This window comes from Rhineura floridana, chromosome 7, assembly GCF_030035675.1.
Source record: "Rhineura floridana isolate rRhiFlo1 chromosome 7, rRhiFlo1.hap2, whole genome shotgun sequence".
Classification (NCBI taxonomy): domain Eukaryota; kingdom Metazoa; phylum Chordata; class Lepidosauria; order Squamata; family Rhineuridae; genus Rhineura; species Rhineura floridana.
This window is the reverse complement of record NC_084486.1, coordinates 1,419,278-1,442,609: the sequence shown is the minus strand read 5'-3', so window position 1 is coordinate 1,442,609 and position 23,332 is coordinate 1,419,278. Positions and strand designations below refer to the sequence as shown.

The window sequence follows — 23,332 nt, the reverse complement described above, 5'->3', positions numbered from 1 at the left end:
TATATCTCATCCATCTGAATCTACGTGTCCATTCATTCAATTGCATTCACTCATTCAATCATACATAGAATCCATCCATAACCACAGTCTACAATAATAAAAGCAGCCAGCTGTAGAATCTTCTTCAGCTTGATCTTGATCTTCAGTAACGCCTAGTTCTTATCAGACCACCAACCAGTTCACAATAAAGATGTTAATGTCCTGGGGAGTCACGAACCGCAATGCTGACCCGTGACAATCTTCGGCAATGGAAACAGCCACAGCACGTCCAATCCAACGAGAGCAGCAAGCCCACAGCCAGATAGCAAGTGTGCGAAGATCGCCAGCAACAGCCGCCACACTCCAGCAACCGGCAGATGGCAATAACGGCCGCCCCAGCAGCGGCCCACAACCGCACGACTGCACCAGGCGAGGCCGCGGCGCCCGGACACACAGCAGCAGCAGCAGCAACGGCAACCCAGTCCAAGCCAGCGACAGTCCAAAGCGCCACAAGCGGCAATCCAGGAGGGGCCAGGGCAGGCAGCGACACCCAAGCTTGAAACGAATGATCAGATAGTTAACTGCAAGACTGTTTGGGTGTGCAAACTCACACAACTTCTACCACATGAGAAAGGAGAGCAGGGTCGTGTTCTCTGCTCTTGCCCCTTTGACATACTCCAACAGCCCTACACGCACTGGGTCTGGGAGAGGTTTGAAGTGGGGACCTTGTTTGACTCCTCATAATTAGAAAAGTATAACACATTGCAATGGCATTAAGATGTCCTGCACACAAAAGATTAAAATGTTTGCTATTATTTATTTATTTATTTATTGTGCTTTTATACCGCCCTTTAGCAATAAGCTCTCAGGGCGGTGTACAACAATAAAAACAGGTTAAAATACAAGTGAGTATAAATAAAATGCACTATAAAACATATGTGAAAACAAGATTGCAACAAAAAAAAATTAAAATTAACATTTGAAATTTAAAATTTAAATTTAAAAAGCCTGGGCAAAGAGGTAGGTCTTTACCTAGCGCCGAAAAGATAACAAAGAAGGCGCCAGGCGTATCTCGTCAGGGAGGTCGTTCCATAATTCGGGGGCCACTACTGCGAAGGCCCTAGTTCTAGTTATTGCTCTCCGGGCCTCGCTATGCGTTGGAACCCGGAGAAGGGCCTTCGACGTCAAGCGCAGCGAACGGGTAGATACATAGCGGGAGAGGCGTTCCGCCAGGTATTGCGGTCCGATGCCGTTAAGGGCTCTATTGATGAAAGCTGTAAACTTACTGAAATTTTCAGACAAGCAGGGAAGAAAAATTTCTGGCCTTGCAATGGGTTCTAGCTTTTGCCTAGAGGTCAACAAATCCCTTGTCAATCACAACTCTGACTTCACTTATTGGCTACAAACCTGAAAGGGCAGGGTTTGTTCAGCCAGCTACAAGCTAATTTAACAGAAGTTGCGGGGGGTGGCTGATGTTTTGTTGTATATCTCTTGAACCAAACCACCTAGAAACTTAATTTTTTTTAAAAATGCAAGCTGAACGTCTGGAGATTGAGGTGACTCACCTGGAGACCCAGACAGGACCCCAAAAATCAGGAATCTCCAGGTGAAAACAAGATACTTGGTAACCCTATGTGATAGTGCAGCCCGATCTAAATGCTGCTTGTTCAGTAAAAATCTTATTGAGAAAGCCCCGGTTCAACTTACACAAAATATACAAAATATAATTTTGCCATGATGACTTATAACATTTACAAACTTGTTATCAGAATTTGATTAAAATGTGTTAAGGTTGCTGGGGACTCCAGGCCAGGGGTGACTGGTTGGTCATCTGTGGTCTAAAATCCACCTTCTCCAAACTGGTGTCTTCAGGATGTTTTGGACCCATCACCCCCAGCCAGCATGAAAAGGGCTGGTCTAAACTGTGAATAAACTTTACATTTAGTCACTAAAGGGATTGTGGCAGTTTCCACATAGAGACACTCTCAAATTAGTCCATTATTATCTGGAGACACAATTTGTTTTGAGCCCCTAAGAATACTGAGCACCTCTGCATGTTCACTCTGATCATAATATGTTTTTGGTACAGGCCAGATTAAAAAAAGAGAGATTTGCAGCATCAGATTCAAAACCTCCAGGTTTTGGGTTCTTCAGGATGCAGTTCTGTCCCCTAATCCCAGAGACTCAATGTCTTCTTGAATCAGTTAAGTCACCTCCTGTCTTCTTGAACCAGTTAATCTAATTCCCTCCTCCCCCACCACCCAAAAATTGGAGCCACTTGTTTTAATATTTAATGGTGGAAATTGCTGCTGTCTTCTGATTTCCAGATATCATTGGATGGTAGATTAAGCCTAGGAGCACAAAATTGGGAATGGGAGCAAAAAGGTACTTCAAGGTTCCGATTAGCGGAGGGATTCCAAGTAATCCCACTTTGACTGCACTGCCATCACCTATGCTGGTCCTGCTAGCGTCTGGCTTACCATTTGGACGAACAGTAATCAGCACAATATTTGCCACAACTGGCAATTCACATGCACCCCCCAAAAAAATCTCTCTCTACAACTGACTTTGCCAACCTGGTGCCCTGCAAATGTTTTGGACCACTCCTCCCATCAGTTCCATCCAGCACAACTGTGCTGGATGGATATTTGTGGAACTTGTAGTCCAAAACATCTGGAAGGTTCCTGGTTGGCAAAGGCTGATTGAGAATCACCTTCAGCGAAGGGCAGGAGGACAAAAGACCACTGGTTTGCTTATGTGACAGCTTCTGTGTATGTTTTTTTTTTTTTTCAGTGAGCATCCTCTTAGTCAGCTGGTCTCTGACTCCGATTCCGAGATGGACAGCACAGAACAACTAGCCCTGGGCAGCACGGACAGTCTCTCCAACGGGCACAAGGCTGATCTGGAGGCTGCTAAGCGCCTGGCAAAGAGGCTGTACAATCTGGATGGTTTCAAAAAAGCAGATGTGGCCCGCCACTTGGGGAAGAAGTACGTGTGGGTATTAGGAGAAAAGACTATTCACCCAGAGCTCTATTAAGTCCCTGAGGGAATGCAGCAGCCTGCTACACTCACCCAGAACCATCCTGAGGAGAAAGTCTTGTGGAGGACAACAGATAAAAGACAGCCTTCCCACCAGTAAACCTCTGCCTAGCTTGCCTTTATCAGCCACCCTTAAGATGGCAGTGTTTTCTCTGTGGCCTACATAGCTTGTGCCCATGGGACGACTTACGCTGCGTTTCCTCTAGCCTGACAGGAACATTCACACTAACCACTTGTACCTTCACTCTTAATGCAGATGGCCACTGGAGAATAAAGCTCCTACAAGAGATCAAGGCACATAAACGGCTGTGTGACAAAGTCCTCCATTGCCGTCTGTGCTTCTTGCTGGCCTAGTGATGTGTATTCTGCCTGAAGTCCTGCCTTCCTGTTTCTGTGGTGCATTGTTCCTGATGTTCCCCTAGATCTCCTCTCCTCAGTGTTTATCTCTGTCTCGGGTTACATATACAGTTTTTAAAATATTTTTCTTTCTCCTTTCCAGTAATGATTTTAGTAAAATGGTAGCAGGAGAGTACCTCAAGTTCTTTGAATTCACTGGAATGAGTCTGGACCAAGCACTTAGGTGAGTGTTGAAGGATGTAGTTGTGCAATCTCCTGAACTGCTGAAGGCAGGAAAACAGCAACAACTGTCTGGAGTAGTCAGTTGCTTTCAGGATTTATTTACATTATAAAGAATACTGCAACTCTAGTGTATTTAGTCCTTTTGTCCAGCCATTTCATGACAGCTCATCAGCATTTGGTGAGCCTCCTATGTTTGATGCCTATCTACAATTGCAAAAATGGCATGCGATGGTGGTGTCTTGCTCCCGGTAGGCCACTAGTTTGCGGGCTCAGTTAAACAGGGGGCTTGTCTTAGGCAGGGCATGTACAGATTAGTCTTTTTTGGAACAACAGGATCACCATGGTTACTCTTCTCTTGAGGGGGGAGGCAGGTGTTCACCCTTCATAACAGGCAATCTAGTCCTTAAACCATAATTGAGTTGCTTTTTGAAAGCAATTCTCTCTTCTCTTACAATGGCAGTTTAGATTCTGTATGTATGTGATTAGGCACCTATTGGTTAATGCCTATGATACTACTGATTGCAAAAGATTTATTTTCCCCACCCCCATTTCCTAGAATTCTTTGTACTACTTTTCAAAAAGGTGTATTTTAGGGTTCCTTTAAAATTATTTTTCTAGTGGCTAAACTACACGTGACACGTGATACATGTGACTGGATCTCTTGATGGATTTTTTTTAGTAGACATTGCAGGTTGGGACCCAAATTTGCTCAGAACAACATTGCTGGCAGAGGGTTCCTTTTGATCTTCCTGCCCCACTGCATATCATTTCCCAATCAGAATCAAGCCTCCCCAACAAGGCAAGTACCTTTATTTTGCCTGTGTTTTTGCTCTAGTGAGACTGTTAGCAGCTGATTTTCACTTGGGAAAATGGTGCAGAGAAGAAGGGTTAAATAAGGTGTTGGACTACAACCTGGGAGACCAGGGTCCGGAAGGCAATGGTAAACCACTTCTGAATACCGCTTATCATGAAAACCCTATTCATAGGGTCACCATAAGCCGGAATCGACTTGAAGGCAGTCCATTTCCATTTTTTCCCTTACCGCTATTGCCCTGAGCCAGTTTAGAAACCACCCCACTCCTCCCCCCCTTGTAAACTTTAGAAGAGAGATCAGGAGATCTGATTGTGGGTCTCCTGTGCCTCATGGGGGGTTTGGCCCTTAGACCTGCAGAGGTGAGCCTGTCTTCACTGTAGCTCTTTAAAGCAGAAGAGCCATGAAATCATTTCTCCTCCCACAAAGCAAACTCCCAACATTTTAAACCCTTGGGTGATGTATGTGCTACCATTCTTCTGCTTAGGTATATATCACACTCATTACAAAAAGGGGGCTGTCTAAAGCTATGGGCACACTAGTCATTTGCAGCCAGAATGATTTTGTGGCTGCACACTGAAGCGACAGTGCCCTCTGCTGGCCACACCTCCCTTTTCCACTGCTGCCTTCAGACCTTTCAGGATCTCGCACAGCAAAATGTTGGGCCAACCACTGTCTCTGCCTGAGCCTCCAGCAAAGCGTTTCCATTGGTCACACGTGGAAGACAAAGGGGTCAATCTACCAATCAGTTGCAAAAGCTCCCTGAAACTGATTTAAAAAAAAAATGCACTGGAGCTGATCCAATAAGGTTTTAAGAGTAAAAAGGGGTGGGGTTTGACTAGAATAATTTATTTTTTTATTTATTTGTTTCATTTGAGAAAAGAGGTAGAGATGCACTGGAAGCGGCACAACAGTAAATGTGTCTCTTCCCAAAGAGGGATCTCATCACCACTCCACACACACTGCAAGTTCTCCCCTTATAGCCTGAGTTATTTGTTCTTCTCCAGCTTGGAGATAGTGCCTCCCTTTTTTAAAACTGAGAAGAACTGAGAGAGGCCGTGCAATGTCTCATCTCACTCCTCTGCTTCCTTTGCCCACCTTTTTCTTCTGCTGGCTTGCTATGGAAGGCTGGGAAGGAGGATGGGCAAAGAAGTGGTGACCCTGCATCCTGTCTCACCTGACACAGTGAGAGCTTAACTCTGGAGGGGATGGTTATAGCAGGCCTTCATGAAACCCATCCCACGCCTTTCCCAAAGGGGCAGGATTGCAGCATTAAGATGTCACAGGACTCTTTGCCTGGATTACCATGAAACTTCAGTTTTGAGCTTTGCTGCCTACAGTTAAAATTTCCTTTCTGGGCTTTGGATGGTTTTCCTAGTTGCGCCTATTTACTGACACCTCTGTCTCAACATGAAATAACTAACCCTTGTAAATGGGTGGGCTGATCATAATCTTAAGTGTGGAGACACTAGTGTTCATTTATCATTTATTTAAAATATGTATACATTTTCTTCAAATTGAGCTGTTAATGCTGATGGACTGCCTTCACGTCAATTCCGACTTATGGCGACCCTATGAATAGGGTTTTCATGGTAAGCGGTATTCAGAGGGGGTTTACCATTGCCTCCCTCTGGAGCTGTTAATAACACATTAAAACAATTTTAATTATTATAAAATAACAGCAAAAACCCTAAGCAACCCTAAAACAACAGAATAAAAAATATATATTCTAGGTGGTTCACCTTTTTTGGCTCAAGGGCTGCATTCACCCTGAGCCAATCCTCTGGGGGCTGCATGTCAGCGGTGAGTGTGGTCAAAGTGGGTGTTCTCATGCACACTTGCGTATGTGCGTGCACGCACACACAGAGACACACAGCCCCCATGCTGCAGGTCAGCAGAGGAGGGGGCTCTTGCCCTCTTTCCACTCATCCTGTGGTCAGTTTGATGACTGGGGAACTGACAACCCTTCATTCATTCATTTATGTATTTATTTTATTGTATTTGTATACAGCCCCATAGCTGAAGCTCTCTGGGCGGTTTACAGTAACTAAAAACATTAAAAACAAATATACAAGTTTAAAACACATATTTTAAAAACAATTTAAGACACACTTTAAAAAATTTAAAACAATTAAAAAAAACACATGCTAAAATGCCTGGGAGAAGAGGCCCAAAAGCCTTACTAAATAGTTCACAATTCACAAGCAGACCCTGAGACTTTTTGGGAGTGAAGCTTCCCCCTTCCACCCCATGACTTGCATCTTATGATTTGCATAAGAGGGAAGGAGCTGCAAGTTTTCTCAATTTGTGTGCATTCTCTCCCTCTCTCTCTCAGAGAAAAACACAAAGTTTGGTTATGACCATTTTTTGACTGGTCATAACCTCTGTGGCAGCCATTCTGTGTTTGCACCAACACTTACAAAAAAAAATGTTGAATGATCCCACAGATGCAAAAAAGTTGTGGACTCTGGACCCAAGTAACATAGCTAGCAAATTGTGCTTTTCCCTTCCTGCACAAAGAAGGCAATGGCTTCTGAAACAACTTCAGCTAGTTACCCCTGAATCTTATTTTGAAATGAACATTTAGATTTTAGGGCTTTTCTGCACTGGCATTGACATCCTGCCTCTGTTTCTCTGTAACTTCTGCAGTGCACCTTCTGCAATGCATTTTGTTGGCCTGTGCTCAGTTGAGAAAGGAATAGGGTACTGCGGGCTTGCAACTCCTGGCCAGGAACTGTTGCCTCTGTTTGTCCAGTCATAGCCAACTTGGCTGATGTTGTGGAGTTGCTAGGCCCACACATGCCTGCAGACTGACAGGACAGGGCTCCATTGCCTATACTAGTAGGTTTGTTTTACTTTACATTTTAATTGAGGATGTCTATTTTAATGTTCATTAAATTACTGTATTGTGTATTTTAATCATGTGTATTTATATTTTTTTGTAATTGGTTTTATACCTGGAAGCCACTTGGAAGCTACCTTGGCAATTAAGCAGTATATAAATTCAGTGATCATGATGGAAGGATGCTGCCTTGATCCTAGGGGTGATGATGGATGGGGGAGAAGGCGGCCATTGTAACCGCACTGAGAGGATCTTGAATTGCACTTCAAACTTTGTACCTACGAAGGAAGAGATCTTTCTGATGCTCTGCTCAATAGCAGAATGTAACAGGACAATGGATATTACTTTAAGAAGTAACCATTTCTTCATTTTCTTTCCAGGTCTTTTCTAAAGGAGCTGGCCCTCATGGGTGAGACTCAGGAGCGGGAGCGAGTCCTAGCTCATTTTTCACAGCGTTATTATGAATGCAATCCCAAAGCCATCTCTTCTGAGGGTGAGATAATCATAAGACTAGGAGAAAGAGGGTGTGGGCTTGGGCCTTGTTTAAAAACCAAACAGCTGGTTCTGTTCGCCATGTGCAGAGAACTCCACTATGCCAGTCATGCAGAGCAACCTGAGGTCCTTTCTCCATTGCTTCCATTGGGGCAGTGCAGTGTTGCAGGCCCCCTGGGCGTGCTAGGGTTGGACTGAGTTGTTTGAGGCACCACTTGCTGCCTCAAAAAGAGAAGCAAAGGCCAAGAAGCTGAATTCCCAATGAGATGAATAATGGTGGGAGGGAGTAGGTTGGGCTGGCCCACCTTTTGCCTACCACTCAGCACCTTGCGTGAAGATGACCCCCCTCCCAAATTTGGCTGCCATTGTAAAGGAAGGGAAATTGGTGGGAAGGAGTAGGTTGGATCTAATGACTTCTTCTTCCTCCACCTCTTGTTTGCCTGTGTGCTCTGCTCTCTGCATATGAAGACCAGAATTATGCTCCTGATGTCTGCTATATAAAGTTACAATTCATACTATATAAGACAAGGTGCTGACATGTGGTCCCTGCTTTCCTGAACTGAGAAAGGTCTAAGGGCAGTACTACAGGGTTTAGTTTCCTTTGGAGGAAAAATATTAATATATGCACATTTTAATTAATATCTATATACTGCCCTTTGCATGGGCCGCAGGATGGTTTACAATAAGAAAAAGTAAATAAGAAAACATAAAATCCATAAATAAATACAATCCACTCACTCAACAACAAATCACCAAATGACAGTTACTAGTTGTAGGGGCAGCAGCAGCAATCAGGTCTCTTCTCCAAATGCCCTCCAAAAAGATGCATCTTGATCCAACCACCTGAAGCTGTAAAGCGATGAGGCCGGACACACCTTAGTAAGGAGAGTTGCATGTGCAAGGGGCTGCCACTGGAAAAAGTCCTTTTCTGGGCCTTCACACCATGTACCCCATCCTGTACAGGGACCACCAGGATGGCCCCATTTGCTTAATCTTACAGCACAGGCAGGTCGATATAGAAGGTATATTCTTGCAGGTATTTGGGTCCCAAGCTGCTTAGGGCTTTAAATGTCAGCTTGAATTGGATATGGGAAGCAACTGGCAACCAGTGTAGCTGTCTTAAGATAGGGGTATTATACTTGTGGACTGCTGCCCCTACGAGAATTTTTCCTGCAGCATTTTGCAATAGTTGTAGTTTTGGGACTGTCTTCAAGGGCAAACTCACATAGAGTTTCATCCAGCTTGGAAGTTAACAGAGCATGGGTAACCATGGCCAGGCTATCACTATCCAGAAATGATTGTGGTTGGTGCACCAGCTGAAGCTCACCATAGGCATTCCTAGCTACCAAGGCCACTTGATCCTCGAGTGACAAAGATGGTTCCAAGAGTACCCGCAAACGACACACTTGCTCTTTCAAGGGAAGTACAACCCAATGAGAACAGGTAATTCTGCCAATTCTCAGATACAAGAACTGCCAACCCATAGTACTTCCACCTTGTCTGGATTCAGCTTCCATTTGTTGGCCCACATTCACCCATTACCACCTCTAGACACTGGTTCAAGACTTGCACTGCTTCTCCTGGTACCAGTGGAACAGAGAGACAGAGCTGTGTGTCATCTGCATACTTGTGACGCTTTAGTCCAAATTCCCGGATGACTGCTCCCAGTGACTTCATATAGATGTTAAATAACAGAGGCAACAAGATTGAACCTGCGGGATGAGCAAAAGTCACACATTGCTGTTATCTGAAACTCACCTTTGGGATAGGAGTGCAATCACTGCAAAGCCATACCTCCAGCTCTGTCAGAAGGCCCAGGAGGATACCATGGCCAATGTTATCCAAAGCCTCAGAGAGGTCATGGAGAATTACAGGGTTGCACTCTCCCTGTCCCTGTCCCAACAAAGGTCACTGACCAGGGCAGTTTTCAGTCCCAAAACCTCTCCCAAAGCTGAGTCTAGATAATTTGTTTACTCCAAGCATGACGGAAGCTGAGCCACCACGACTCTCTCAAACACCTTGTCCACAAAGGGAGGTCCTCTCAAGGGGAGGCCACACCACCTTCTCTTTTCAGTTAACAATAGCATCATAGGAAGCTGCGTTTTACTGAGTCTTTCCATTGGTCCATCGAGATGGCAGCAGCTCTCCAGGCTCTCAGGCAGAAAACATTCTCAACCTTAACTGCAGATGCTGGGGGTTGATCCTGAAATCTTCTGCATGCAAAGCAGATGCTCTGCCACGGAGCTATGGCTCTTCCCTCAACAATGTGTATGCAAAAAGGCATTGCTAGCCTACAAGATAGCAGATCTGCTACCCACATATCAGATCCCTCAGGAAGAGACCCTGCACTCGAAGTTACTTCACTTTCAGCCAACTTGTATGTTTTTCTCTCCTTCTGTCCCTGTCTTCTTTTCCATTCTCTCTCTCCCTCTCTCTCTCTTTTCCTTGGTCACCTTCTCTGAGCATTGATGGTCATCTCATTCAAAAACACACAGAGAGATTACCACCTGTCAGAGGATCATCTCTCATCCATTAGTGCCCATTGATGAAATATCAACCAGTATGCCTAACAAGGGAGTAGTTGGCTGTATCACAGCATAATGAGATGCTGCTATGGAAGCTCACATTGTCACCATGAATACACAGCAAACACAATGATTCACGGAAGAACTAATAGTGAATATTTGACCGTGCATAAAGCTAAAATGCTCCAGAAGAAAACAAAAAATTTTAAATTTAAAACCATGATAATGTTGGAAGTGGGGCAAGAGCAATTCTTGTTTGGGTTCTTTTGTTTGTCTTCCAGAAGGAAGATAGAGTTTGTGTCCTCCAGCTGGCTAGGCTTCCCGACCTTTAACTGCGCTCTTCCCTACCTAACTTCCTTCCGCTGTAAACTGATATGCTCAGGGAAGCTGACCTGCCCCTCCTTCCTTTGTTTCCTTTTTCTTCGACTGTCTGAGGAGAGAGGAGACATTTCTGTCTTTGTTCTCTCTCCTGAGCCATGAGGGCAATACCAAGTCTGGGCATTGCACCTCCAACTTAGTTAATTAGAACTAGGTATGCTTTTCCTGTCTACTCTGTATTTCTGTAAATAAAGTAGCTTTTCTTTTTTTACTAAGTCTTACGTCTCAGTGATCTCAATGCAGGGCAAAAGTCTGCTACTTAGGTAAATACACACGCTGGGACACGCGGCTCAGACACTGAGTTACTCTGTGTATTTCCATAACAGATAAACCTTGTCCATTAAATCACTTGCATATAATTAAAATGTGAGAGTGTCATCATGCAGCCCCCATTGGAGGATTTGTAGTGCTGCATCACAATCCTGGATTTGCATGAAGTCTGGGCTTGCATGGGGTAGGGAAGCCAAAGGGAAGGTAGGTTGCTCACAGCAGTGGCCATGGCATGGGAGTGAGAAGGGAGGGACACTGTCAGGGGGAAAGTGGTGAAAGAAGAGTGAATAGATTGGGAAAGGAGGAACACTGAGGGATTTAAAAAAAGTTTTAACAAGGAGAAATAGCAGATATGGGTACACAAAGAAGGTAACACAATAGAGCCTTTCCTAACTCCCTTCTCACTGTACTCAACCACCTGCTCGCTCTACTCAATCCTCTACCATTGCTTAAAGCCACTATTTTTCTCTCAGTGTCCCTCAATCCTTGCTTCACTCAAGCCTCTGCCATTGTTTAAAACTGCCTTTTTTCTCTCAATGTCTCTCAACCCCTGCTTCATTCAAACCTCTGCCGTTGTTTAAAATTGCCATTTTTCTCTCAGTCTTCCTCAATCCCTTCTTCACTCAAACCTATGCCGCTATTTTAAACAGCCACCTTTTTTTCCTTTTAATAATCTTTCTTGCTGTACTCAACCTTCTCCCATTCCTCAGCTGCCTCATGTGAGAGAGATAAAGGATGTGGAGCCTTCAAATATTCCATAGTAACTTCAGGCAATGTATTTCACTCCTGGTGCCATGTGTTGTCTTCAGCATGAAGTTCCTGATTCAGTGTAGTAATTTAGGACAGGTATTTTATTAACAGGCAAATACACACATGTGTATACAACATCCAGGCCTGGCTCCAGGCATGCGGGGGCCCTTGGGCATCAGCTTGCCCTGCCCCCCCCGGTGTGTGTGTGCGTGCGTGTGGCCCCCCTGCTCACCACCACGCCCCCCCACCTGTCTAGTCTTTACCATTGCCCTTAATGAAGATGGCGGCCGCGGTTTCCCTAAGGGGAATGAAGGCTCCGCCGCATCTTTGTTGATGGCACACATGCGTGCTACGCGCACACATCTCTGCCATCAACTAAGATGGTGGCAGCGGCTTCAGTACCTTAGGGAAATTGCGGCCGCCATCTTCATTAAGGGCAATGCTAAAAAGCCGGCTGACAGGTAAGTGGGGGGCGTGGGGGAGCACGGATCGTGGAAGGGGAGCGGAGGGCCCCTCAGGGGCTCCTGTAGCTCCGGGGCCCTCTGGACAGTGCCCAACCTGGCCACCCTTTAGAACCAGCCCTGACAACATCGATCAACTGAACTTAACCTTCTCTAACAGGCTTACTCTTAAGAGTCTATTCATCTTAAAGATACAGTAGCATCATGTATGTGTGCAAAGGGGGGCTGCAGAATAGGAGGAAAGAGGAGGTATGGAAATGGGGGTGGTCTGTGTGCAAGAGGGAGTTGAGAAAAGGAAGGAGGGAGGAAAAAGGGGGTACAAAGAGGGTTGCAAAAAAGGAAGGAGTAGGAGGCATGGGAATTGGGTGAAGATGAAAGTGGAGGCACAGAAGGGGCTACATAATAGGCAGGGGTGTACCAACGGGGAGCACATTAGGACATTGTCTCCCCCCAAATAATTCCCCCCCAATGAAATTTTCCTTCAAATTTCCCCCAAATTTCTAGCATTACAGTAACTTAAAACTTCAGTTGAACTTTTAGAAATACAGTTTAGGCATCCAAAGAGAGGAGCAGGGCAAAGTTACCAAGGGAATGTGAACATAAAAAATATAAGAGTTAAAGGTGTGAATGAAGTGAACACAAATCTCGATGGGTGCGGGAGGGAGTTGGCAAACCTAAAAGTTTGCAATTGGAAGAAGGCAAGGTAGAGGAAGGCAGGAACAGTATTGTTGTGCACTGCAGAGCATCTCCTCCTCCCCTGTAGTGCTCAACCAGCCTCCGTAGGTAGTGGATGCTATTAGTGCATCTGGTGGGTGTGCCTAGTCTTTTGGGCCAAGCGTGTGCATCAGCCTAGCCTAGTCCAGAGCAGGACCTGAGAAACAGCAGAGAGGTGAATGAGCTGGCTCTTCAAGGTCCAGGTAGCCTAATGAGACCTTATTAGCAGCCCAGGCAATGGGCAGCTGGAATATTGTGTGTGCATGCGTGTCGGGACCATTTCTTCCCTAGTTTGTTAAAAAAAAGTTGAACAATATATTATTTCAATCTTTTCAAGCTGGTTCTATTTCAAAATTGTTTTGAAGAGTATAATGTAGCTAGAGCCTTAGCTGCAACAGTTTTAGACCTCCACCCAACTGTGCAAACGAACATTTTCAATAATTCACCTTCTTTAACTTTCATGTAAATGTATGTACTACCAAAATTGGGTGTGTGAGATTTGCTGGTAGAGCCATCAGAAGCAATGTTAGCTGGCAGGCCCAGGGCCTTCCTGTAGAACAGAAATGGTGTGCTTGTACAGTTGATTCTAGCACCTGTAGTTTGAAGAGACGTATAGTTCCTATGTGACATACTATCAATCATGTCCTTATGAAAAGTGGTGTTTATAGGTTTAAATTTAATTTTGAAGTGAAACTTCTCTTAATTGCTTTCCTGGCATGGCAACGGAGACCAGGGTAGTAAGTTCCAAGAAGCAGCTGCCTCAGGAGAACTGAACTCACAGTTCACGAGCTTACTAAAACATTGTACCTGTACAAGGAAGCCTTTCCACGCATGTACACTTTGTATACTGCAGGACTCATCTTAGGTGCATCTACAGCTGTGAGTGAAAATTCATTCTCAACTTTGACATGTGTTGACACCATACAGGCATTCAATGCTTCATCAGAGAAAAACAAACAATAATATTGGCTTTTGAAAGTAACATAGTAGGAGGAATTTCAATTGAACAGTTCCTTTGCAAGTTCGCAGAGAAATCATGGCACATTAGACTTTATTAACAGTTCAGATACTTATAGTAGGATGAGTTGTACAATATGCATCACTCCCTAGTCCCCGTTATTCAGAGTACATAACTATTTTATATGTGGAAAATATTGTATCTTAAATTGATCTTTTTTTGTAAACTTCACAATTCATATTTCCTTATTAAAATGCATAAATTGGGGTTTATTTTTGTCATTGCCTATGAAAACTCCTCCCCACAAACCTCTTTTATAGTGACCTTCTACCCCCCCTCAATTTTTGTCTGGCCCACCCAATGAAAATTGTCTTGCTACACTTCTGAGAATAGGAGGGGATGGTGGCTTCACAATTGTGTGAAAGGTGAAAAGGGTGCTTATTAGTTGCCATGTGTGGGATGAGAAAGATGCAGGAACTTACCTTGAGGGTGGTCTGTGTGCAAGGGGAAGTTGCACAAAGGAAGGGGGAGAAGGAGGCATGGACATGCGGTGAAGGTAAAAACGGGTATAAAGAAGGGCTGCAGAATAGGAGTGGCTTCAGAAATGGGATTGCATGTAGTTGGGAGGGGAAGGGGGTTAATGTGGGCGAGTGGGAGTGGACTGGTGAATTGAGCGAGCAGGTGTGCAGGCCCTAGCCTGAAAATATGTACCTTCTTGAAGGTGACAGCAGGTATGCAGATTTCTATGGAAAACTTTAGGAAGGCAGTGCCTCTCATCTTTAATGCTAATGAAAACTCAAATTCTAAACTTTTCTAAAACTGCTTGGGTAATATGTATATAAAAATGTAGAGATAACTGCTTAAATCACTTGTGGCATACAAAAATCTCATATAACTTTCCTTCCAAATGTCCATTCATGTGGCTCAGAATCTGGTTCACAGAGCTTTTTCAGGGATTTCAACCTGTCTTGCTTCCACTTTCCTCTATGTGGCATTCACACAAGACAGTTCAACCATTTGAGCTAGTTGGATTACTCTTTTAGCTTAATTGTGGTCCATATTGTGGATGTTTTTGACCAGTGATTGCTAAATTGAAGAGCTGGCTGGGCTGGAGCTTATGATCTCTCTCTGGTGCTTGTGCTACAGATGGTGCCCACACTCTGACCTGCGCCTTGATGCTCTTAAACACAGATCTTCATGGACATGTAAGTGCCTCTGTGCTCCCACTGTGTACCTGGTACGGTAAAAGCCTGTTACTGACAAACGTCAAGGCAGCTATTGTAGGAAAATTCTTCAGTTGAGAAAGCTTTCTTCTTTGCTAAATGAGCTATAATGTATTGTCCCAGTCAGATTGTGCAATTGTCTGGAAGCTCCCCTGTGTGTCAAATATGCCTGTTCTGCTTCCTACAGGCCTCCTTTAAAACTCCCTGCTGACCAGAAAACAGTGACAATTTTCCCATGGCAAATCAAAGGAACATGAGGGATGTTTAAAATGCCAGTAGCTAACCTAGCTGCGAAGCAGAATGGTTACATTTGCTGAAGTATATCCTGATTCTGAATTTGGAAAGGGCGAGGTAGGCTAGTGCATTTGCATCTATGTATTGAGTGTTGGAAACAAAGAAAGGCAGATTTAGCTATGTGCAGCATTCCAGAATATGGTGCAATATGGTTGTGTTTCCCCCCACCTCTCCATCTCTATGACAAAATACAAAGACAGCTGAAAGAGAAAGGGGATCATAATGAGAGGGGAAGCAAAATTAAGTAAGGAATTGGGGGGAGAGAGGTGAGGAACTGAAAATAAAAGGTGGCAAAAGATAACCAATACAAAGTAACATAAAGAGGAAAAGATTGGCTGAGATAAAGAATATTACAGCTCAAAACATTTTGCTGCCTGGGGCTTCAGGACTGGACATGGAACTGAAACAGCCTTGGTCGCCCTGGTGGATGATATGAGGAGGGCGTTGGATAGGGGAGAATATACCTTCCTCGTCCTCCTTGATCTCTCCGTGGCTTTCGATACCGTTGACCACGGTATCCTTTTAGATCGCCTGGTGGGATTGGGAATAGGAGGCACCGTTTTACGGTGGCTCCGTTCCTATCTCTCAGACAGACATCAATGGGTGGCATTGGGGGATGAGGTTTCAGACCCTTGGCCTCTCAATTGTGGAGTGCCACAGGGTTCTATCCTCTCCCCCATGCTATTCGACATCTATGTAAAGCCGCTGGGGGCCATCATCAGGAGATTTGGGCTGCAGTGCCACCAATATGCGGATGACAGCTCTATCTCTCATTTAAGTCCTCACCAGAGTTGGCTGTGGAGACCATGTCCAAATGCCTGGAATCCGTAAGTGGATGGATGGGAAGGAATAGGCTAAAGCTGAACCCCGATAAGACCGAGGTGTTGCTCGTGGGAGACAAGAGAAGGTTAGGAGAAATAGACCTGCTGTTTAATGGGGTAAGATTACCCCTGAAAGACCAGGTCCGCAGCCTCGGGGTCATTCTTGACTCCCAACTGTCCATGGAGGCTCAGGTTTCAGCAGTGAGCCGGGCAGCTTGGTATCAATTACATCTGATAAGGAGGCTGCAACCCTACCTTCCTGCCCATCTTCTCCCACGGGTGATACATGCCCTGGTCTCCTCCCGCTTAGACTACTGTAATGCGCTCTACGTGGGGTTACCCTTGAAAACGGTCCCGAAATTACAACTGATACAGAATGCGGCGGCACGATTGAGTAAGAACAGCCGTCGCCGTGATCATATCACTCCGGTGTTAGTAGATCTACACTGGCTACCAGTTGTTTACCGGGCCCAATTCAAGGTGTTGGTGTTGACCTATAAAGCCCTATACGGTTTCGGCCCAGTTTTTCGGCCCAGTTTATCTGAAGGAGCGCCTCCAGCATCACCAATTATGCCGCCTGACGAGATCAGCCACACAAGACCTTCTCTCAGTCCCACCAGTTAAAACAGCTAGACTGGTGCGGACTAGAGAGAGGGCATTTTCGATTGTGGCCCCCACCCTCTGGAATTCCCTTCCTTTTGACCTTTGCCATGCCCCCTCCCTGATAGGTTTCCGCCGAGCCTTGAAGACCTGGCTATTCAGGCAGGCCTATGGGATCCCGGGGGTGGGTTAGTTTTTAATACTGTTATTAATCAGAACTGTAGTGTTTAGTCTAATTATTGATTGTGGCTGTCATTGTTTTATATTGTATTTTATTGTATTGATGTCCGTCGCCTAGAGTGGCTGTGAATTCGGCCAGATAGGCGACTCATAAATAAAATTTTATTATTATTATATTATGAAAGACAAGAGCTTCCCCACCTCAATTCCACATACAGAAAAGGACCAGAATGGCAGTTTAATCATACTTCAACTCTGACCATGAGAAAGCATCGTCCACTGTACTAGATGGCAGCAGGCTTGCTTAGGAGGAGCAGGACAGGACATGTGGCACACACAGCTCTGTCCTCCAGCACCTCAGTAGCATCCGCCACCTGACACAGCTGCCTCACTCTGCCTAATGGCAGGACAGGCCCTGTTCCAAGCCAATCCAATGGGTCAGCATTTGCCATGTCTGTTTAGCCTTTCTCTTATGAGCGAATGGGTTTGTTGGATCAGACTAAGGTCATCTAGACCAGCCTTTCCCAACTAGTGTGCCTCCAGATGTTGGTGGACCACAGTTCCTATCTTTCCTGACCATTGGCAATGCTGGCCGAGGCTGAAGGGAGTTGTGGTCCAACAACATCTGGAGGGACACTGGTTGGGAAAGGCTGCCTAAGTGCCTTGCATGTTTATCTGCTCAATATTTGTTTAGCACTTAATTTTTGAAAGTATACACAGACACACACACACATAGTTTAAGAACTGCTTGAAGAAGAGGGGAAGATGTCTTTGTACAAGGGCTAGCCAGTCAGCACTGTGTGCAACCTTCCTCAAAGGAGAAAGGGTATAGCTTCATGGCTAATGCAAGGGCCGACCAATTGGCCAATTGCATATCCAATTTCTGCTGGGAACCAGAAAAATTGCATTCTTTTGAACTGAAGGAAAATATGGTACATGTGCCCAAATGCAATGAGTGTGCGTCCATTGTGGGCTCACCTCTAAAACTATGTACTTATGTATAAACCCCTAGTATAGCCCCCCTACCAGGGACGTTGTCAGGGGATGTCCCAGAGGGCCTGAGACTCATGTCTTTTACACCAGCCCCCACGTCTCTGGTCTTCTTCCCCCCTCAACCTTTTTTTGCCTTGCTTACAAGGCAGCTTTCCCCCTGAAAGTAAACATAAATTTGTATCCATATGTACACATTAGCAAACACAGCTTTTAGAGAATTTGTGTCATGAGCCTGTGCCCTAAGTATTTTAAGGAACTAGCAACATCCGTGCTGTCTGCAGCAATGGCCAACCAAAAGCTTCCAAGATGCTCACAGATGCATGATAATGATAGTCATCCCCTGTCGTTTGCCCCCAGCATGCTGCCTCTGGACATCAAGGTTCTGGTTAAGCAGTCAGGGTTAATAGCCACTGATGGACCTCCACTGTCTAAGCATTTCTTTAGAAACCCATATAAACCAGTTCCTATTACCGAATCTTGTGACAAAGAATCCTGCCCTGATAAATCTGATTTCATGACTCCCGTTTCTCATGACCCTGTTCCTCTTCCTCCTTTTCCCTTTTCTTCTCAATAGAACATTGGGAAGCGAATGTCCTGCTTGGATTTCATTGGGAACCTGGAAGGACTCAATGAAGGGAGCGATTTCCCCCGGGAACTGCTCAAGGTAAAACCAGCAAGAGCTCTTCTTAGGTACCAATATAATGCAAGCAGAGCCTGTGATTGGTGTCTCAGGTATCAGTTTGCATACCATTCTTCCTAGGACAATTCCCTAAGCCTGGCAAGTCTCATGGGATTCTTGCCCATCCAAGAGAGCCCATTTGAACAGGAAGAAGTAGCACCAATATCCTGGCCTGCAGCCCTTTTTATTCTGACATATAGCTATGAGAATGAACCCTGAACTCTGCACGTTGATAGCTACCAATGGTCATCTTCTGGGATTCAAAGTGTACAGAATTCTTCGCAGAACCCTGAAAATCTCTGAATCCTGAAAAAGCACATGCCTTGTAGTGGAGAAGACTCCTTTGAAAATGCCCACCCTGTGTCTGCAAAAAGTTCCCAGTGATCCGAGTTTCTGAGCTTTGCCTATAGGGCTAATCTACCTATTGGATAGTCATCTGACCCATGGTGGTGGCCCTCTGCTTAGGTTCCCACAGGAATGGTGCTATTGGTGATCTAAGAAAGTACAGGTGCCATCAGCTCACAAAGTTTGGATGGGGGGAGTGTTTTTAGAGCTTGCAGAGCACTTTGGGAGCCATAAAAGGACTAGCTTGGGACTGAACTCACCAGGGGTAGCAAATAGGCTAAGATACAGGGGGTAAGGCAGTGGCAGAGAGCTGGTCCTGACCAGCCACCCCAAAGATGAAGGTCAGCTCTGTTCAAAGACTACCTTTGCTGTCTCCATGTTGGGCTATTCTGGCTTGACAAGTATGTGTGGGAAAGTTCACATAGCCACATCACTACCACATTTTTAAAAATGTGTTGAGTAAAGCAGTCAAAAACTGGATGAAGAGATGCATTTTTGTAATGTCAGAAAATGTACACTGAAACATAACATGTACACCCAAACACTGAAGAAGGTCTTGGGGAGGGGCTTGCAAGATGTGGATCAACTGTTACATTTCACATATACATATCTTCTTCTGCTATGTCCTGGCCACTTTCCTGCTGATGTATGCAAAATGTAATAGGAAAACTATAATGTCAGGCACAGCTTATAAATCTTTATTTTGCTGATATGGAGATTCCCCCAATACCTGCCACGGCTGAGTCTGGGAACAAGCAGCAATCTTCTGTAAAAAGTAGGGTTACAAACTTTATCCAATTAACAGATTAGATGAAACCATTTAATAATTTAACAATTAAAAGGTGACTCTCTTAAAGGGCACTTGTTAATTATTTTTAATACAAGTACTGTACATGCAGAAACTATGGATGGCAGATGCCATCTTAGGGCACAACCAGACATCACTATCATCATCTCTGTTACCTACCCTTCACCAGTAGGTCCTAGGGCGGGTCACAACAATATAAAATACATTATTAAAAACAGTCTAAAACAAACTACATGCACAACTAGAGAGGATCCTAAACATTATGTGGAAAACATCCTCCAACCTCATTTTCTTCATAATATCAGTGTGGGTTCTGGGGAGACATTTGCAGAGGAGAATCAGCAGGTAGGAAGGGATATTTAACTATACCACTACCACCATCCCATATTTATGTTTCCCCAGCTGGGCTCCAAAATGGGAACTGAGTCTGAAGTGGCTGATGGTGACATTTGCAGGAGACAACTATGAGAGAATGATGCACCCTCCTGATCACCTGCAAATCCTCCCTTGCACATACCACCTCTCCCACACTCACAAATACGTATTTCCCTTATGCCAGCAAATGCATGGCTGGGGCCACATATTTGGTGATGTACTATCAATATCACTTTTAGAAGAGATTCTTCCTATCTCATACAGAAGGAAATGCTGTTCTAAGGTGGTACTTATTGCAACATGTTCATACATAATCTAAAAACAAAAATGAGATAAACTCTTAAAAAGCACTTTATTATTAATAATAAACACTTTCCATTGTTTTTTTATGCACATAAGGTCTTCTAAGAGCTATATAGCTTTCTAAGATAAGACAGTTCTACCCACAGGCTCACAATCTAATAGGCAATATACAAAAAGAAAAACCTGACTGCCTAGCTGTGACTAAAGGTTGACACAGAATTCCAAAGCTCATGACCACTTCTGGATGGATAAAACAGTACTGGAGTGTACTCATGCCATGGACTTTCAAAGGCAGGATGATGCAGGTTGCTGATTGATTCGATTTGGACATTTTCATGAGAAACTGACAGGCAACACTTGTTTATTATATGGAACAGCAGAGTAGTACACCCTACCAAATTCCTTTTAAGACAAGGTTCAGTCTCTGAACCTGGCTTAGTCCTGGAATATTATGGGATTAGAGAATTAGTGCAGAGTGGGTTTATGAGCTCAGAGCTTCAAGGTCACAATGACCTGGTTCACCCATGACACTAAGCCAAACTATAGCTTAGCACAAATGTGCAGCTTCCTGAAGCAGAGATCATAGCTGCTTTGCTCCGTCCCCTGTTCTGCTGCTGCCGCCACATTACCTGGGACTAAGCCATGGTTTGGCTTAACATTATATTTGAACCTGATGTCTGAACCCGTGCTCATGGTTTGTCTTGCTCCAGAGAAACTATGAACTGTAACCAAGGATTGTTCTTTAGTAATCATGGTTTGTCTTGCTCCAGAGAAACTATGAACTGTAACCAAGGATTGTTCTTTAGTGCTCATGGTTTGTCTTGCTCCAGAGAAACTATGAACTGTAACCAAGGATTGTTCTTTAGTGCTCATGGTTTGTCTTGCTCCAGAGAAACTATGAACTGTAACCAAGGATTGTTCTTTAGTGCTCATGGTTTGTCTTGCTCCAGAGAAACTATGAACTGTAACCAAGGATTGTTCTTTAGTGCTCATGGTTTGTCTTGCTCCAGAGAAACTATGAACTGTAACCAAGGATTGTTCTTTAGTGCTCATGGCTTGTCTTGCTCCAGAGAAACTATGAACTGTAACCAAGGATTGTTCTTTAGTGCTCATGGTTTGTCTTGCTCCAGAGAAACTATGAACTGTAACCAAGGATTGTTCTTTAGTGCTCATGGTTTGTCTGAGGGAGCCAAACCACAAGCTCGGTTTCTGCTTTAATACTAAGCAAAACCATGGTTTAGACCGGAATAGCGTGGCGGCAGCAGAACTGGGGCAGGAGCAAAGCAGCCACAATCGTGGCTCCAGGAACCTGCAAGCCTGCTCAGTTGCGCTAAGCCATAATTTGGTTTAGGTTGCGTTTTCTAGGCAGGTTTGAGCAATTGAATTTAAAATAAAAATTTTAAAAGTGTTGCCAATTACTGATGCTGAATAATAGCTATTAAGTTATGAATATAAAAAGCAAGCGGGACCTGCAGTAAAACTTGGCATTGTGGAGTGCTCCTGCTCAGAGTACTTCATTCCATTCCTACTCCCAACTGGTTTACTGCTTTTTCTCTGAAAGGCAGCCAGCATTCCATGCCCACTGAACATGCTCAGCCCTCATTGGCTGTTTGGGAGGGGTCTCCATTTTGGGGTTTTGGAGGAGGGATGGATACACTTGTACTCAATCCCATATATGTAAAATTCTTTATTTTTTTTCAGTTGATGTCTATGGGCCATTCCAACAGACATTTAAAAATAGGTTTTCAGTGTGAACCAGGAAGTTACCTCTTCAGACAATTGGTGGAGGCAGGCGAAGTGTTCTCTGTGTCCTTTTTATATCTATGAATTTTTTTCTTCTGTAACATCCACATCATTCATTTAAAAAAATTATACCACTTTAAGAGTAATGGCTTCCCCCAAATAATCCTGGCAACTGTAGCCTAAGGGTCTCACAACTCTCACCCTTAACAAACTACAGTTCACAGGATTCTTTGGCAGAAGCCATTACACGTAAAGTGATATAAGAGTGCTTTAAATTTATTGTGTGGACATGACCTTCATTCCTTTTCCCCAGCTTCTTCATTTAATTTACACCGGTTTTTTTCTCCTTTCAATCAGTCAGCATTCTGTGGCTACTGAGTCCTCAATGGGCTGTTTGAGGCAGGTCCCCAGCCCTAGGGCTTTTTCCGATGACTTTTCTGTACTTCCGCAAACTTTGGGGTTCTCCCATTTCTGCTGATACCTCCTTCTTGTATGGGGGTGGTGCTGTGTTGGCTACATAAGCAATGACACTCACCCCTGAACATCAGACATAAAGAGAATTACAGGTGGTGATGATGATGATGGACTATCAAGGTGAATGCTGGGAGTGGGGAAGGACATGAAAGTGAATCTCTCTTCACTCTCACTGCCCTGCCCCCTCCCCACAAAAGGCATGAGGGCCCTACTCACAAGTTTAAATTCTAACCCATATTCCAACTCAGTGGGTGCTCTCAGCTCACACAATGGTTCTGATGAAGCATCTGTTGGGCCGGAGATACAATGCCAATGTAACTCGGTTTTTCTCCTGATTTGTCCACAACACCCTGGCACAATTGATGGTGACTCACTAGTGTTGTCCTTGTTGTCTGAACTGCTCCTTTTCCAGCCTTACATTTCCAGCAACCATTAGCCATGTGAGAGTCTATACTGTTCTAGAATGTTAGAAGTGTGGGAGAAACCAGAGCTTGGAAGATTACTTTTAAAAAGTAATAAATTACAGTTACAATTACATGGCTCAACAAAATAGTAATTACCGTTACAGTTACAATCACAATTGCTCTGAAAGTAACTGATTTCTTTTTCTCAAAAGTAATCACTACAATTACATTTTAGTTACTTTTTTTAAAAGAACACCTACCGGGTGCTGGCCTTGGCTGCTGCACATCTAAG

At 44.4% G+C, this 23,332-nt stretch overlaps 1 protein-coding gene across 5 annotated transcripts in view; it reads left to right on the top strand.

Annotated features, from left to right (window-relative positions):
- Positions 1-23,332, top strand: part of PSD (pleckstrin and Sec7 domain containing) — a 161,077-nt gene that overhangs the window by 78,696 nt on the left and 59,049 nt on the right. For 2 of the 5 annotated variants that reach the window (XM_061634652.1, XM_061634651.1), the window contains 6 exons: positions 2,773-2,967; positions 3,518-3,598; positions 7,631-7,743; positions 14,945-15,003; positions 18,484-18,573; positions 18,670-18,828. In XM_061634652.1, coding sequence (XP_061490636.1) covers positions 2,773-2,967; positions 3,518-3,598; positions 7,631-7,743; positions 14,945-15,003; positions 18,484-18,573; positions 18,670-18,807 — 676 coding nt within the window. In that variant the 3' untranslated portion in view covers positions 18,808-18,828. Of the gene's footprint in view, positions 1-2,772; positions 2,968-3,517; positions 3,599-7,630; positions 7,744-14,944; positions 15,004-18,483; positions 18,574-18,669; positions 18,829-20,143; positions 20,409-23,332 lie in introns of those variants that run through there. The other 3 variants (XM_061634656.1, XM_061634653.1, XM_061634655.1) reach the window with 2 other exon arrangements.